Genomic DNA, 16,235 nt, shown 5'->3' with positions numbered 1-16,235 from the left:
AAATTCCCAAAATTTCCCAGTACTGTTTTTTAAGTCTATTAGAAATCCTCACAATTTTCCTAATAGAATTGACCTATTTTTGTTAGTCATAAAAAGTAAAGCAAATAGGTCAATTTTATTTTAATCTAAACATTTTGTAAAATAATTTTACATTTTATTGTGTGTATGTTTGTGTTTTGAGAGGGGAGAGGGTGATGTATTATCTTCAATATAATGGAAGCATCCTCCTTCTGAATGACAAGATGTGAATTTTATTTATTTTAATAACTAATTTTAATCCATCTGGAAATTGAAAGCAATGACATAAAAAGTTACTGGTTTTATACCCTGCCTGGTGATTTTTTTGTGACTTTAATGCAGACCAGGGGTCCCTAGCCTGGGGTCCATGACCCAGTGACTTAGTGGTAATGGTCTAAGGCTGGGAAACCCTGACCTAATGGGAGCATCAGAAAGACACTGGTGTAACGGAACAGCAAGTTTTGAGCTAGTAATTATTGACAGTTGCACATTTTCTGATTCCTGAGTGCACAACCTGGTCCTCCACCCAGGATTCAGAGTTTGCATAGTCAATTATATGTGCGTCTGACATCAATGTGACCATTTGCATCAGCAATATCCCTTGCATTAGTAAGGTGGGAGTGGAGCAAAAGATGCTGGGATATTGCTGCTTGTGATCAGGAAGATGTTGGGAAAAGGACTGGGTTTACTTTTTGTGATCTGCTATAAAATATTGAGCTGGTAGTTGGGAAAAGGTTTGGGGAGACTTGGTTGCCATATTCGTGCAGATGTAATTGGGAATGGAGCCTTGATGTGGGAATGTCGTACCGACAAAGGTAACGATATCCGTGGACGTGAACTTCCCACTGTTCAGGACATTTACAAAGACAGGTGGGTAAAAAGGGCTCCAAGGATCATTGGGGACCCGAGTCACCCCAACACAAACTGTTTCAGCTGCTACCATCCAGGAAATGCTACCACAGCATAATAACCAGGACCAACAGGCTCCGGGACAGCTTTTTCCACCAGGCCATCAGACTGATTAATTCATGCTGACGCAACTGTATTTCTATGTTATATTGACCATCCTATTGTACATAATATTCATTACAAATGACTATAAATTGCACATTGCACATTTAGATGGAGACATAACGTAGAGATTTTTACTCCTCATGAATATGAAGGATGTAAGTAATAAAGTCAATTCAATGCAATTCAATTATAGGATCAAGTAGGGACACATTTGGGAAGGTGAGCAAGACACTTGGAGTGTTATTGAGAGAATCATTGGGGTGCTGGGAGGTGGATAATGCCTAAAGGCTTAAACTAAGTATTTTACTCATCCGCAGCGTTCTTTTCAAGTCATGTTTGCCTGAGGGTGCCCAATGATCGAAGGTGCAGGAAAATGCAGGTTGAGTTTTCCATGATTTTTTTTTTTCAAAAGCATCCCTGCACATTGTTGATGCAGAAATCACATTGGGGTTACAAAGGTGACTGACAGCAGGGAATTTCCTGATCAGCAGGAGATAAATCAATTATAAATCTTAAAGTGCTGAAACAGGAACTGCACATTGGGATCCACTTTCTGAGTAGAAGTTTCAAATGTGTGATCTGTACAACTTTGATATAATCAACCATCTACATCTCCTCTGCATCTGTTTATTGAACATTTATTGACAATGTAAAATCCATAGCATTATTTTTCCATTTTTCCTTAAATAGCTATTGAGCTTGTCGTACCCAACTCTGCCATTTCTGAATCCATGGATTTTCAATTAATCCAAGTCCTTCCAGATGACTATGAATGTTATCTAAATTATGGTTTCTTGAAATATTCCCAATGTTAATGTTATGTTGGCTGGCCTACATTTACTCGGTCAATGTTTTTGTTGTTGAATGGTGTTGCTATATGCTAATCATGCTTATTTTTACACAGGATGTCTAAGCAAGGAAGAGGAAAGAAAGAAATTTTGAGTCACTGTTCTGTTGAATGACACGGGCAAATGGATGAGGAAAAAAAAAAGATTTTGTCTGCTGCACTTTGTTGAAATTTTGCTGACATTTACCATTCAGGTCTTTGACAAATTTGACATATTGGAAATAACTGGGGAAGATATCATTAGGACAACAGAGAAATCAAAAAAATAGAGGTATACCTTGAAAGTATTTCTTTTGGGGCCGAAAGCTCTGCAGACACAAGGTTTTCGGTATCTACAACAAATAGCCTCACAGAAGGACTAGGAGAACCAGCCTAATTTTAAGAAAAGAAATTATTTCTGTGGTAACAAATGCAGCCCAATATTTCACAAGCCTCCATTCCAAATACCATTCCCTGCTTAGAAGGTGTACTGAAATGAAATTGTTAGTTTTTCACAGTAATATTTCACAAATGTACAATAATGTAGAACAGTTATATTAGTATGAAGATGTTATACATTTTATTTCGTATTTAGAATTTGGAGTGGATGGACAAGCCTATAATTTAATTGTTAGTCATAGATACTGAGATACATCCCAGGATGCACTGGGACACACTACCAGTGATGTAACATGGGGTCATTGGGTGGTTTGGGTCTTTCAACATCAGATGCTCCTGCCCAGATGACCCAGCTAGGGCTGATCAGTCTCTGGCTTGTGACCCAGCAGCAATGGTTTGTGGATCACATCTCTTGATCTGTAGCCACCTTTTCTTTGCAAGGTATTTCAGATGCTAAGGAGAAGGAGTTCTCTGCTGGTGGGGGACATCCAGCAGTAAGGAACACTGCTTCCCTGTGGATAAGCATCCAGATATGCTGAGTCTTATCACATGTTCATGGTGAAACAACTGGTAAGATCTTTCCTCAAAAGTGAACTCAATGGGAGAAATGGAGGCATACTGTTTCCACTGAGAAACTGAGATACCCATGCATATTACCTCTCTGGGTTTAATTATTTGTATCCAGTAACTTATGATGCTTCAGGGATTTCTGAGAGCTCTGGGACACCACAGCTTGAAAGGCCATTCCAGGGAGGCACTCACATACACAAAATTTCACTGCTGTTTGATAAATCTTAGGGTGAATTAACAACAAAGATTTCTTTGGGTGAGGCACACCCAAGGCTGAAATGAAGACTAAGCTGATGGTGAACTGTTCCATACTGAGTGGAGGCCTTTGGAAAAAAATACTTCCCTGTACTAGAGGAATCTACACTCTTTTTCCAGGCTCATCAACAACTTCAACTCTCCCTGGTGAGGAATGACATCTGAGGATTGGTGGGGGTGAGGTCAGTTTAGGCTGGCTGGATATCCACCAGGAATGTTGCCCTGTACCTAAACTCTCACAATTTTAATGTAATAAAATGAGCAGGAGCTGGTTAAGGTTTGGAGCAGCTTTGATGGGCTGAATGGCCCAATTCTGCTCCTATGTCTTATGTCTAGGTGGGATATTCAGATCGGGATGGAGTGGGCAGAGGTTTTAGGGATAGGAGGGTGGTAGTGCTTGGAATTTATATAAGGGACAACGTAGACAATATTAGACCTCATCACCTGAGCCCTTTGGCATTATTGTATCCATTTTTGCTTTGGACCATAGAGAAAAGGTTCTAATTTTTTTAAGACTACTTTTTAAAAGAAACTTTTTAAAGGAATTGTACCTTGGGATATGGAATTATCACTGTTTCCGGGTACTGTCCATTGCCATAAAATGGGTACTCTATCATTTCAACCTCAGTGTCATTGAATTCTCCATAAGCAAGAAACCTTCCATTTGGTGACCACCATAAAGCATTATTTGAAGAAAACATTTCCTCTGTAAAAAGAAAGAAACATTATCTTGTTTGATAATATCAAGCATTACTTAAATAAGACCTATAGCAGCATATACTCTTAGTGACCACATTGTTAGGTACAGGAGTGGAATCCAACGTGGTCTTCTTTTGCTGTTGCCCATCCACTTCAAGGTTTCACATGTTAGACCATAAGACATGGGAGTAGAATTAGGCCATTCAGCCCATTGAGCCTGCTCCGCCATTTCATCATAGCTGATCCCAGATCCCATCCAAACCCATGTACAGTACCTGCCTTTTCACCATATCCCTTGATGCCCAATCAATCAGGGATCTATCAACTTCCACTTTGAATATACCCAAGGGCTTGGCTTCCACCGTGGCTTCCACCACGGCTTCCATGGCAGAGCATTCCACAGATTCATTACTGTCTGGCTAAAAAAAACCTCTTTACTGCTATGCCCTCTGGTTCTGGATACCCCCACCAGAGGAAACATCCTCTCTACATCCACCTTATCTTGTCCTTTCAACTTTCTCTAAGTTTCAATGAGATCCCCACACTTTCTTCCAAATTCCAGTGCGTACAGGCCCAAAGCTGCCAAATGCTCCTCATATGTTAACCCCTTCTTTCATGGAATCATCCTCGTGAACCTCCTCTGGACTCTCTCAACTGACAATATATCCTTTCTGAGATAAGGGGCCCAGAACTGTTAATAATACTCCAAGAGCTGCCTGCATACTGTCTTACAAAGACTCAGCGTTATCTCCTTCTTTTTATATTCTATTTCCATTGAAATAAATGCCAACAATGCATTTCCCTTCTTCTCCATGGACCCAAACCGTGAATTAATCTTCTGGGAGTCTTGCACGAGGACTTCAAAGTCCCTCTGCACCTCTAATGCTTGAATTTTCTCCCTATTTATATAATAGTCTGCACTATTGTTCCTTTTACTATAATACATCATCATACATTTCCAAACAATATTCCATCTGCCACTTTTTTGCCGTGAATGTTGTACTTTCATAGATGTTCTTCTGTACATTACTTGTTGCAACACCTGGTTATTTGAGTTACTGTTGCCTTCCTGTCACCTTGTACCAGTCTGGCAATTTTTCTGACCTCTGTCATTAACAAGTCATTTTCACCAATGAACTGCAATGTACTGGATGTTTTTTTTTTAATTTTTCTCATGATTCTCTGTAAACTCTAGAGATTATTGTGTGTAAAAATCTCAGGAGATCAGCAGTTTCTGAGATACTCAAATCACCCTGTCTGGCACCAACAATTGTTCCACAGTAAAAGGAAGTTAGATGACATATCTTCCCCATTTTGATGTTTGGTCTAAACAACCAATGAATCTCTTGACAACACACATAAAATTCTGGAGGAACTCAGCAGGACAGGCAGCATCTATGAAAAAGAGTAAGCAGTCAACATTTCCAGCTGAGACCCTTTTCCATAGATACTGCCTGGCCTGCTGAGATCCCCCAGCATTTTGTGTGATGTTGCTTGGATTTCCAGTGTCTGCAGATGTTCTCTTGTTTGTCACTGAATCTCTTGACCATGTCTACATGCTTTTATGCATTGAGTTACTCCCACATGATCGCCTGATTAGATACCTGTATTAATAAGCAGGCATACAGGTCTATCTAAATAAAAAGTGGCCAGTGAGTGTAGTTTGATCAGATAGCAACAGAAGTTGAATATTGCAAACAATCTAGATCACTGACTGAAAGGTGAAAGAAGTTTAAAAACGGTCATACAACAAAACAAACACGGGCAGTTATTTTCAGGTTTGGACTGCCAAACGATTTAGACTCTTACAAGCCTAGTCCATATTACCAGAAATCAAACAATTGGAAAAAAAAGAATGCAGTTGCTAAAAATCAGAAAAAAAAAGGATAAAAAGCTGGGATGCTAAAGTGTTCAACAGAGCAGGCAGTTTGTGTGGAAGGAATAACAGAGTCAATATTTCATTAAGGACATTAGATCAGCATTGCAAAATCATCAGCAGAAAGAAGGGAACAGAGGGGTTTACCGGGATCTTGTCTGGTGCAGAGGGCATGTGGTATGACAAGAGGCTGGATAAACTTGGATTGCTTTCTCTAGAGCACTGGTAGCTGAGAGAAGATCTGACAGAGGTTTATAAGATTATGAGAGGCATTATGGACAGAGAGTATGTTTCCCGGGGTTGAAATGTCTAATACCAAAGGGCACGCATTGAAAGGGGATGTGAGGGGTAAGTTTTTTACTCAGAGAGTGGTGGATGCCTGGAATGTGCTGCCTAGTACAGCACAAGGTGACATTAGAGGCTTTTAAGGGATGTTTGTGTAGGCACATGGATACAAGGAGAATGGAGGGATATGGACATGGTGTAGGTAGGAAGGATCAGTGTTGAGCTGTGTTTGATTTGATTATTAGCTGGTTCGGCACAACTTGGGTGGTGAATGGCCTGTTCCTGTGCTGTACAGTTCTACATTCTATGAAATGTTAACTCTATTTCTAACACTTATCACGTATTAAAGCTTTTTGAAAGTGTTGTGCAATGCCTTTACCCACATTATTTAATTACTAATGTACTGAGAAATAATATATAATTAAAACAAAAAGAACACTATTCTGTGCATGCCTGAATATACAGTCTTTGCAAAAGTCATAGCCACATACATATACAGCTTTTGCACAATACTGTATTTATCAACGTGGAGCAAGGAGGGAGTTTGTAAATTTGGCAGGAGCAAAGAATGCTGGAAATGGTGAGGGTGGAGCGCCATGGGAAGGGTGTGGGGTAGGAGGCAGAGAAAGAGTGCCGGGGGTGGGGGAACAGTATGGGTGCAGATAACTCACAGGCCTGAAACACCAATCAAGGTTATTTGATTCCAAACCATTGGCTTATTGATCATTACCAAATGTCTATCTTGTGCTTCGACTTCCCTCTCCGTTTTCCTGACTATGATTCCCCTCTCCCTGCCCATTCCCACTCTCACCTCACAGTGGAGACATATATCAGAATCTGATATCTCATCACTTTGTCATGAAATTAATACTTTTGTGCCAGTAATGCAGTGCAATATATAAAATTACTACAGCACTGTGGAAAATTCTTAGGCAAAGACTTTTGTGAACAAGACTTTTGCACAATATTTTGTAAAGGTTCAATTTACATAATGTTACTATACTGTGAAGAGCAAACCGAGGTTGAGATGGGGTCCAGAGTTGACCCTATGAACTATGCTGCTATTGAGAGAGAGAGGGGAGGCGTCCAGTGCAGATGAGAGAGAGAGAGACAGAGAAAGAGATGATTTAATGATATGGATCCTCAGCTGATTGTTTACCTTTGCTCCAGGGACACTCTGCCTGCGTGATAGGATTCCTGCAGAGACCGCAGGGCAGAGCCAGTTTGATGGACAGCCAGTGGCCCGCAAGTGGAGACAAGAAGCAGGTCTACTAAGACACAGAGAGACACACCAGGGAGACACACCACGGGACACTGAACGAGCTTTGTGCACCCACATGAAGGTGGGGGTTCTGGAGGATTGATTCGGGGAATCGATCAGTGGCTCGCAGTGTGGGGAACTGTTTGTGTGTCCACCTTTGCCTAGGTGACAGGTCCACCACTAAAGAATGGATGTACATGGTATGGTCATAGTCGGTGACCACAACAGGAAGACAACGGGAAGATCAATGGCAACGGCATCACCTCTCATCATCTCTCTCTCTCTCTCTCCAACGTTACTCAACTAACTACCACAAACTGAACTGAACTGAACTCTTTTCATCATATCGTAAGACTGTATCCATTTACCCCTAGGTTTGAAACAGCCTAGTTTTGTTCCTATTTCCACACATATACATATATCCATATCTATATCATTGCTAACCTGTTTGATATTTTTGCATTTATAGTACTGTATGGCTTAGTTTACTAATAAACTCTATTAGTTTATGGTAATACCAGACTCCAACGTGTTTTCTATTTCTGCTGGTTCTTAATCCAGTCACGGGGTACGTGACAAATTGGGGGCTCGTCCGGCATCTTGAAAGACAAATTTGGGGCTGTTTGAATTGATTGGCGTAAATTCCCTTATCTGATTTGGGCTGTGTGGAAAAAACAGCAGAAATGGACGGCAATAAATTTTTGGCGGAGCCAACCTCAGAGGCATTAGAGGATGCCAGGAGGGTGGAACTGTTGAATATTGCAAGAAAGTTGAATCTTTCGAAGGTGAAGATTTCAACAAGCAAGTCAGAGATGTTGAGAGCCATAGTCATGTATTATGTAGCCACAGGGGTGTTTCAAGTAGAGGAGTTGGAGTTGTTTTGGAAGTAAACCCAGCCAGGCTGAGATTCAACTTCAGATGGAAAGATTAAGGATCAAGGTTGAGGAGAGGAAAAGAATGCGGCAGTATGAGTTTGAGTTACAAGTAAAACAGCTGGAGGCTGAATGACAGAGTGAGGAAAGGGAAAGACAGAGGCAGATTGAGAGGGAGATGTGGCAGCTGGGGGGTCCGGTGTTGGACCATGGTATTTTTATAGCTTGAAAGAGCTGGTTGTAATCGAAGAATTTAAGAAGTTTGTTCCCAATGATGTAAGGGCATTAAAGGATGCTGCTACCTTGAGGGAGTCTGCTGAGTTAACATCAAGTATGTTTTAACCCACAAGGTTGAGTCGACTCCGGATGGGAGTTGCCCAGAGAGTAGCTGTGAGGATCAGGGGAACCTGGAATTTGAAACTGGGACTGGTATTGAAAGCCTAGAAGAGGCAGCTGTCCCACTTGCCTGTGTTCAGGTTGTTGAAGCATTTGTGCATTGCCAGGGTGTTGAACCTTGTGTTAAAACTCAGTTAAGGTCTGAGGTGTCTGACTTGGTTGAAAAGGAATGCAGTTTTTTTGTGTCAGATGAACTTGATTCAGTGAGTGAGGGGTTAGCCTTGGTGCCAGTGGAAAGTGAGGATTCTCAGTCGTTTGTGTTAGACGGTGTTCTAAAAGTTGGTGATGAGTTGAAAGCTGGTGATGGGAATTTGATGGACAATAGTGAGGAAGGGGCTGTGTCTGGATGTTAACGAACTGGAGACGTTTGGACTGGTTTCGTGACCTTTGACCCTGCTTGCAGGACAATGGTCTGTTGAAGAATGTGTCAGCTTGTTAAACTCTATTTTAGAAGTTGAAAATAAACAATTCTAAGGTCGTCAGGGTGTTGTTCAAGAATTACAATGTAGAGGGAAAAGATTGTTTTGGGTTTGAGAGACCACCTGACTGCGTTACTATGGGGACGAATCAAAGTAAAGGGCGATGAAGTGGAATTGATGGATTGTTTGGGAATTTTCAAAATGTAAGCATGGTCTTCATAAGTTTAGTGATGGTGTTGAGTTTGGTAAACATTAAATTGGCAGCTATCCAGGGTGAAATTAAGTCCGCGGAACAGCGAACGAGCAAGCTCGTGGCTGGCAACCTACACACAGATACTGATGCTGTTAGCAATGACATGAGTTTAATTTATGGAAGTTTGTCAGAGACTTTTCTCCTCATGTTACAGCAGGATTTGGAGAGTAAGGAGGATGAGAAAGGCTTGTCCTTGTCGACGGATGAATTTATTGCAGAGCAAAGTCGGGATTCTGAAATGGCTGCGTTAAAGGAGACAGCTACCACAGTAGAGGATGTTCAGAGAGACTCAGTAGGATATTACCTTAAAGATGGGGTGTTACTGAGGAAGTGGAGACCACCTACTGTGCTTGCAGATGAGGATTGGGCATCGAGTAGTGGTCCCGAAAGTTTACAGGGCTGAGCTTTTAAACGTGGCTCATAGTTTGTCTTTAGGTGGACACTTTGAAGTGGAAAGGACAGTAAATAGAAGTGTGAAGGAATTCTACTGGCCTAATTTAAGGAAGGATGTTATGAATTTGTGCAGGACCTGTCATACCTATCAGGGTGCAGGAAAACCTAATCAGGAGCTGCCAGCAGCACTACTTAGGCCGATGCCTGTTTTTGGTGAACCATTCTCCAGGGTCATAGTGGATTGTGTGGGCCCGTTGCCAAAGACTGCAGCAGGCTACGAGTATCTGTTAACTATCATGTGTGCTGTGTCTAGGTTCCACGGAGTGGTGCCCCTCTGGAACATCGAGGCCAAGACTGTAGTAAAAGCATTTATCAAATTTTCCACACTGGCAGGTCTACCTAAAGAAATCCAATCTGTCCAGGGTAGTAACTTTACATCCACAACATTCCAGGGGACAGTTAAAGAGTTGCGAGCTAAGCATATGGTGTCACCTTTGACCTTACTCAGAGCAATGGTCAGATCAGAATGTAAATGTGATTAAGTGTGATCATGACTCCGACCCTGCACCAGTGAGTACTGTTATGACAATGGAGGAGATTGTCGTGTCTAGTACTGGAATACCAAATCATTTTACTGAATTCCCTGTAGTTTTCACAAGACTCAGAAAGTCTGATGTTTTGGAAAATATTGATGGGAAAATTCAACATTTGCAGTCAAAGCTGCAAACACAACTGAAGAGCTTAATTAACAAGTATAAAGGTTTATTCCCTGATATTCTAAGACCGTGCACGACGGCGGTGCATGACTTCATTGTGAAGTCAGCCCAGCCCATTAAGGAGTATCTCTACAGTATGAACGTGGAGAAAAGCAAGCTGGTGGACAAAGAAATTGACTGCATGCTAGCAGCTGGTATCATTAGGCCAACCACTTCAGACTGGGCGTCACCGCACGTGATTGTCCCTATGTCAGATGGGGGCATGAGATCCTGAACTGATTACAGGAAAGTAAATGCCGTAACAAAGACAGATGCTTATCGCATCCCGAGAGTAGATGATTGCATTGATAAGGTGGGAAAGGCCAAGTACCTTACAAAAATTGACATACTGAGAGGATATTGGTGTGTTCCACTGACTGAAAGGGCTAGTGGCGAGGCTGCCGGGGCAGTATTGCTACAGAGAAATGGGGATGAAATTGAACACCCCATGGTTTATTTCTCCAGAAATTCAACGTACACCAGAAAAACTAGTCCATGGTAGAGAAAGAATTACTATCACTTATTCTGGCGTTGCAGCATTTTAAGGTTTATATTTGACTGGCATAGAAACCACTAATTAGTTTACACCAACCACAATTCACTGGTATTTCTGACTAGCATGAAGGATAAGAACAGAAGGTTGCTAAATTGGAGTCTGATGTTACAAGAATATGATGTGAAGATAAAACATGTAAAGGGGAACTGACAATGTCCTTGCCGATTGATTATCTAGATGTTAGATTCGAAATTATATCTGTTTTACTCTGTTAAGTGATGACTACCTATGTATCGTATTAAACTCTGTAATGTACATTTCCTTTTAAATTTTTACTCCTGTAAAAATTTCCTAAAGGTGAGGGTGTGATGAGCAAACAGAGGTTGAGATGGAGTCCAGAGTGGACCCTTTGAACTCTGCTGTTATTGAGAGACAGAGGGGGGAGGCATCCAGCGCAGATGAGAGAGAGAGAGAGACATGATTTTAATGTTATGGGTCCTCGGCTGATTGTTTACCTTTGCTCCAGGGACACTCTGCCTGCGTGATAGGATTCCTGCAGAGACCGCAGGGCAGAGCCGGTTTGATGGACAGCCGGTGTTCAGCAAGTGGAGATAACAAGCAGGTCTGCTAAGACACAGGGAGACACACCACGGGACACTGAACGAGCTTTGTGCACCCACGTGAAGGTGGGGGTTTGGAGGATCGATTCGGGGAATCGATCAGTGGCTCACAGTGTGAGAAGGTGTGACCGGTGAGGAATTATTTGTGTGTCCACCCTTGCCTGGGTGACAGGTCCACCACTGAAGAATGGATGTACATGGTATGGTCATAGTCGGTGACCACAACAGGAAGACAACGGGAAGATCAACGGCAACGGGATCACCTCTCATCATCTCTCTCTCTCTCTCCAACGTTACTCAACTAACTACCACAAACTGAACTGAACTGAACTCTTTTCATCATATTGTAAGACTGTATCCATTTACCCCTAGGTTTGAAAGAGCCTAGTTTTGTTCCTATTTCCACACATATACATATATCCATATCTATATCATTGCTAACCTGTTTGATATATTTGCATTTATAGTACTGTATGGCTTAGTTTACTAATAAACTCTATTAGTTTATGGTAATACCAGACTCCAACGTGTTTTCCATTTCTGCTGGTTCTTAACCTGGTCACGGGGTACGTGACAGTACTCATACACTGTTGGGATACATGTCTGAATTAAAAAGCTATTTTTCGCTTTGATGATCATTTTGGGCTCTTTGGAATTCTACATTTTCCTGTCTTTCATTCTTTCGGATTTTTCTTCTGTTTTGTGGATGTCTGCAAAGAGTAAGAATTTCAGGTTGTATATTGTATACATTCTCTGATACTAAATGGAACCATTTGAACTATTTTGGCACTTTCTGTACAGATGTATATGGCACCAAGGTATCTGTGACACTTTTCAAATCCCTTTATGATTCATGAAATTTTGTTTTATAGAATGTTTCTTAGAATGCATTCCTTTCATAAACTAAGGAATAACAATCATAAAAAGGGGAAACTCTGCAGATGCTTGAAATTCAAGCAACATACACAAAATGCTGGAGGAACTCAACAGGCCAGGCAGCATCTATAAAAAAGAGTAAACAGTCAACATTTCGGGCTGAGACCCTTCATCGGGACAGGAGAAAAAAGATGCAAAATCAGAGTAAGAAGGTGGGGGTAGGGGAGGAAGAAATACAAGGTAGTAGGTGATAGGTGAAACCAGGAGAGAGGGAGGGGTGAAGTAAAGAGCTGGGAGGTCGACTGGTAAAAGACATAAAGGGCTGGAGAATGGGAAATCTAATAGATGTCAGAAGGGCATGGGAGAAAGGGACAAGGAGCTCCAGAGGGGACGTGATGGGCTGGTAAGGAGATAAGGTGAGAGAGGGAAATAGGAATGGGGAATAGTGAAAGAGAGTTGGCTGGGGAGTGGTCCATTATCAGAAGTTCAAGAAATTGATGTTCATGCCATCAGGTTGGAGGCTCCCTAGATGGAGTATTGTGGTGAACTATGTGCCTGTCGGGACACGCCCCTGCTGACTGCTCCTGTGGCTCCTCCCACAGGCCCCTGTATAAAGGAGACCTGCGGCCTGAAGCTCGGCCTCAGTCTCCAAGACCTTGTATGATAGACACTCACTCCTGGTTCCTTCTTCCAGTTAATAAAAGCCGATATCTCGCCTACGTCTCAGTGTGAGTTATTGATGGTGCATCAATTTTATTGACTGGAAGTTTTAAAACATGGAACCCGTTTTGCGTCCGGACCGGTTGGATTTGGACCCTCAAGACCCTGACGCAGCTCTCGCTTTTGAACACTGGCTTGCATGCTTCCAATCGTACTTGGTGGAGCTTCGTGCGACTGAACCCGCCGTTATGCACAGAATCCTACTCTCGAGGGTCTCCTCCAAAGTTTACTCCTTTATCCGGGACCTGCCGACCTACAAAGGGGCACTGGACGCCCTCAAACGACAGTACCTGCGGCCGGTGAACACCGTCTACGCAAGACATCGCTTAGCTACCCGGCAACAGCGGCCTGGAGAATCGTGCGCTGAGTTTCTCCGAGCACTACAGACACTCGTCCGAGCTTGTGACTGCAAGACGCTCACGGCAGAACAGCATGCGGAGCTGCTGGTGCGAGACGCCTTTGTGACGGGACTGAGGTCAGTGTACATGCGCCAGCGACTGCTGGAGAACTCAGATCTTACCTTAAGCTCGGCGATAGAGAAGGCCAACGCTCTAGAAGCTGCTTTGCATAACGCCGACGCTGTCCAGTCGCGCGATTCCCCGCCAGTTTCGTGGACGCCTCAGACCCCGCCACCACCGGCTCCCGGGAGCGAGTTCGCCAACGCCGCCGCCAGTCGCGATTCCACGAGCTCCCAGACCCTGACCACGGCTGTGGCCCGTCAGAAACTCGTGCTTTGTTATTTCTGTGGCCAAAAGAAACATCCTCGACAACGCTGTCCAGCGCGAGAAGCGACCTGCTCCAGCTGCGGAAAGCGGGGCCACTTCGCCAAGGTCTGTAAGTCTCAACCTCGAGCGGAGTGCAGCGCTGCAGGTGAAACGTGGGGGCCGCCATCTTGCATGCCGGGATGTTGGCGGCCATCTTTGTCGACGTCAGTACGCCCCGCCCCCGACCCTCCGATGCTGACCGGGTACCCCGACGGCGATCCAACTGTGGCTACTGTGACTCTCGACCAAAGCGCCCCACACCAGCTTGCAAGATCCATGATGGACATCCAGGTGGAGGGGCACTGGACTGGATGCCTGTTTGACACGGGCAGCACTGGGAGTTTTATTCACCCGGACACAGTGCAACGCTGCGGACTTGCAACGCGGCCGGTCAGTCGGAGGTTCCATTTGGCCTCTGGGTCGCAGTCCGCAGACATCCGGGCGGGTTGTGTAGCGACTTTGGTGGTGCAAGGCACAGAATATCGGGACTTTGAACTGCTGGTCATGCCTAATCTGTGCGCACCTGTGCTATTGGGGCTGGACTTCCAGAGCCATCTCGAAAGTGTGACTATGGTATACGACGGGCCCCTCCCACCACTCACTGTCAAGAATCCTCAGTTTTGTGGGACTTCTTCACATACCCCGCTACTGACCACACACACACACGGGCACACACATCCCATCCAGAACCAGGCCGACAGCTGCGCTACCGACACTTGCAGCCTCTCCACTCTCAAGATCCCTCCCCCACCGCTGTTCGCCAACCTGACCCCCGACTGTAAACCTGTGGCAACCAAAAGCAGGAGGTACAGCGCGGGGGACCGGGCCTTCATTCAGTCGGAGGTGCAGCGGCTGCTCAGGGAGGGGATCATTGAGCCGAGCACAAGCCCTTGGAGGGCCCAGGTAGTTGTTGTTCGGACTGGGCAGAAAGATAGGATGGTGGTGGACTATAGTCAAACCATCAATAGGTTTACGCAGCTTGACGCATACCCCCTACCCCGCATCGCGGATATGGTCAACCAGATTGCTCAGTATAAGGTGTACTCGACAATAGATCTGAAATCCGCTTATCACCAGCTCCCCATCTGCCCAGAGGACCGCCCCTACACCGCCTTCGAGGCGGGCGGCCGGCTCTATCACTTCCTGCGCGTCCCTTTCGGTGTCACGAATGGTGTCTCTGTCTTCCAGAGGGAAATGGACCGGATGGTGGACCAGTACCAACTGCAGGCCACATTTCCCTATCTGGATAACATCACCATCTGTGGTCATGACAGGCCAGATCACGACGCCAACCTCCAACGGTTTCTCCAAGTGGCCGCAGCTCTGAACCTTACTTATAACAGGGACAAGTGTGTTTTTGGTACCACCCGCCTTGCTATACTTGGGTATGTCGTGGAAAACGGGGTTATTGGGCCTGATCCCGAACGTATGCGCCCCCTGTTAGAGCTCCCTCTTCCCACCACTCTCAAGGCCCTCAGACGGTGCCTGGGTTTTTTTTCCTATTACGCCCAATGGGTCCCCCATTACGCAGACAAGGCTCGCCCCCTGGTCAAGTCTACCTCGTTTCCCCTCTCTGCTGAGGCCTGCACGGCCTTCAACTGCATTAAAGCGGACATTGCCAAAGCTACGATGCATGCAGTGGACGAGACCGCTCCCTTCCAAGTGGAGTGTGATGCCTCCGATTTCGCTCTGGCTGCTACCCTTAATCAGGAAGGCAGACCAGTAGCATTCTTTTCTCGCACCCTCCAAGGCTCTGAAATTCGGCACTCCGCGGTGGAGAAAGAAGCCCAGGCCATAGTGGAGGCTGTTAGGCACTGGAGGCACTATCTTGCTGGCAAAAGATTCACCGTGCTGACCGACCAGCGCTCGGTTGCGTTCCTGTTCAGCAACCAACAGCGGGGCAAGATCAAAAATGATAAGATTTTGCGGTGGAGGATAGAACTCTCCACCTACACCTATGATATCCTGTACCGGCCTGGCAGACTCAATGAGCCCCCTGATGCCCTATCCCGGGGAACATGTGCTAGCACACAGCTCGACCAGCTGTACGCCCTTCATGCACAACTTTGCCATCCAGGGGTCACCCGATTTTACCATTTTGTGAAAGCTCGGAACCTGCCGTACTCCCTGGAGGACATCAGGACGATGACCAGGGACTGCCAAATTTGCGCCGAGTGCAAACCGCACTTCTACTGTCCTGACACGGCACAACTTGTCAAGGCCACCCGCCCTTTTGAACGCCTGAGTGTTGACTTTAAGGGCCCCCTTCCCTCCACTGACCGCAATGTCTATTTTCTCAGTGTTATTGATGAGTTCTCACGGTTCCCCTTTGCCATCCCCTGCCCCGACACCACTGCCACGTCCGTCATAAAAGCCCTGCGCCAGCTCTTCACTCTGTTCGGGTATCCCTGCTATATCCACAGTGATAGAGGGTCCTCCTTTATGAGTGAGGAGCTGCGCCAGTACTT

The 16,235-nt window shown here is 44.8% G+C and overlaps 1 protein-coding gene across 2 annotated transcripts in view; it reads right to left on the bottom strand.

Annotated features, from left to right (window-relative positions):
- Window positions 1-16,235, bottom strand: part of LOC132392507 (dipeptidyl peptidase 4-like) — a 206,413-nt gene that overhangs the window by 62,124 nt on the left and 128,054 nt on the right. For both annotated transcript variants that reach the window (XM_059966451.1, XM_059966452.1), the window contains 2 exons: window positions 3,634-3,788; window positions 2,157-2,251 (listed from right to left, as the gene is read on the bottom strand). In XM_059966451.1, the coding sequence (XP_059822434.1) occupies window positions 2,157-2,251; window positions 3,634-3,788 (250 nt within the window). The remainder of the gene's footprint in view (window positions 1-2,156; window positions 2,252-3,633; window positions 3,789-16,235) is intronic.

The sequence above is a fragment of the Hypanus sabinus genome, chromosome 4 (assembly GCF_030144855.1).
Source record: "Hypanus sabinus isolate sHypSab1 chromosome 4, sHypSab1.hap1, whole genome shotgun sequence".
Lineage (NCBI taxonomy): Eukaryota > Metazoa > Chordata > Chondrichthyes > Myliobatiformes > Dasyatidae > Hypanus > Hypanus sabinus.
The sequence above is the reverse complement of the archived record's forward strand: the minus strand, read 5'-3'. Positions and strand labels throughout refer to the sequence as shown.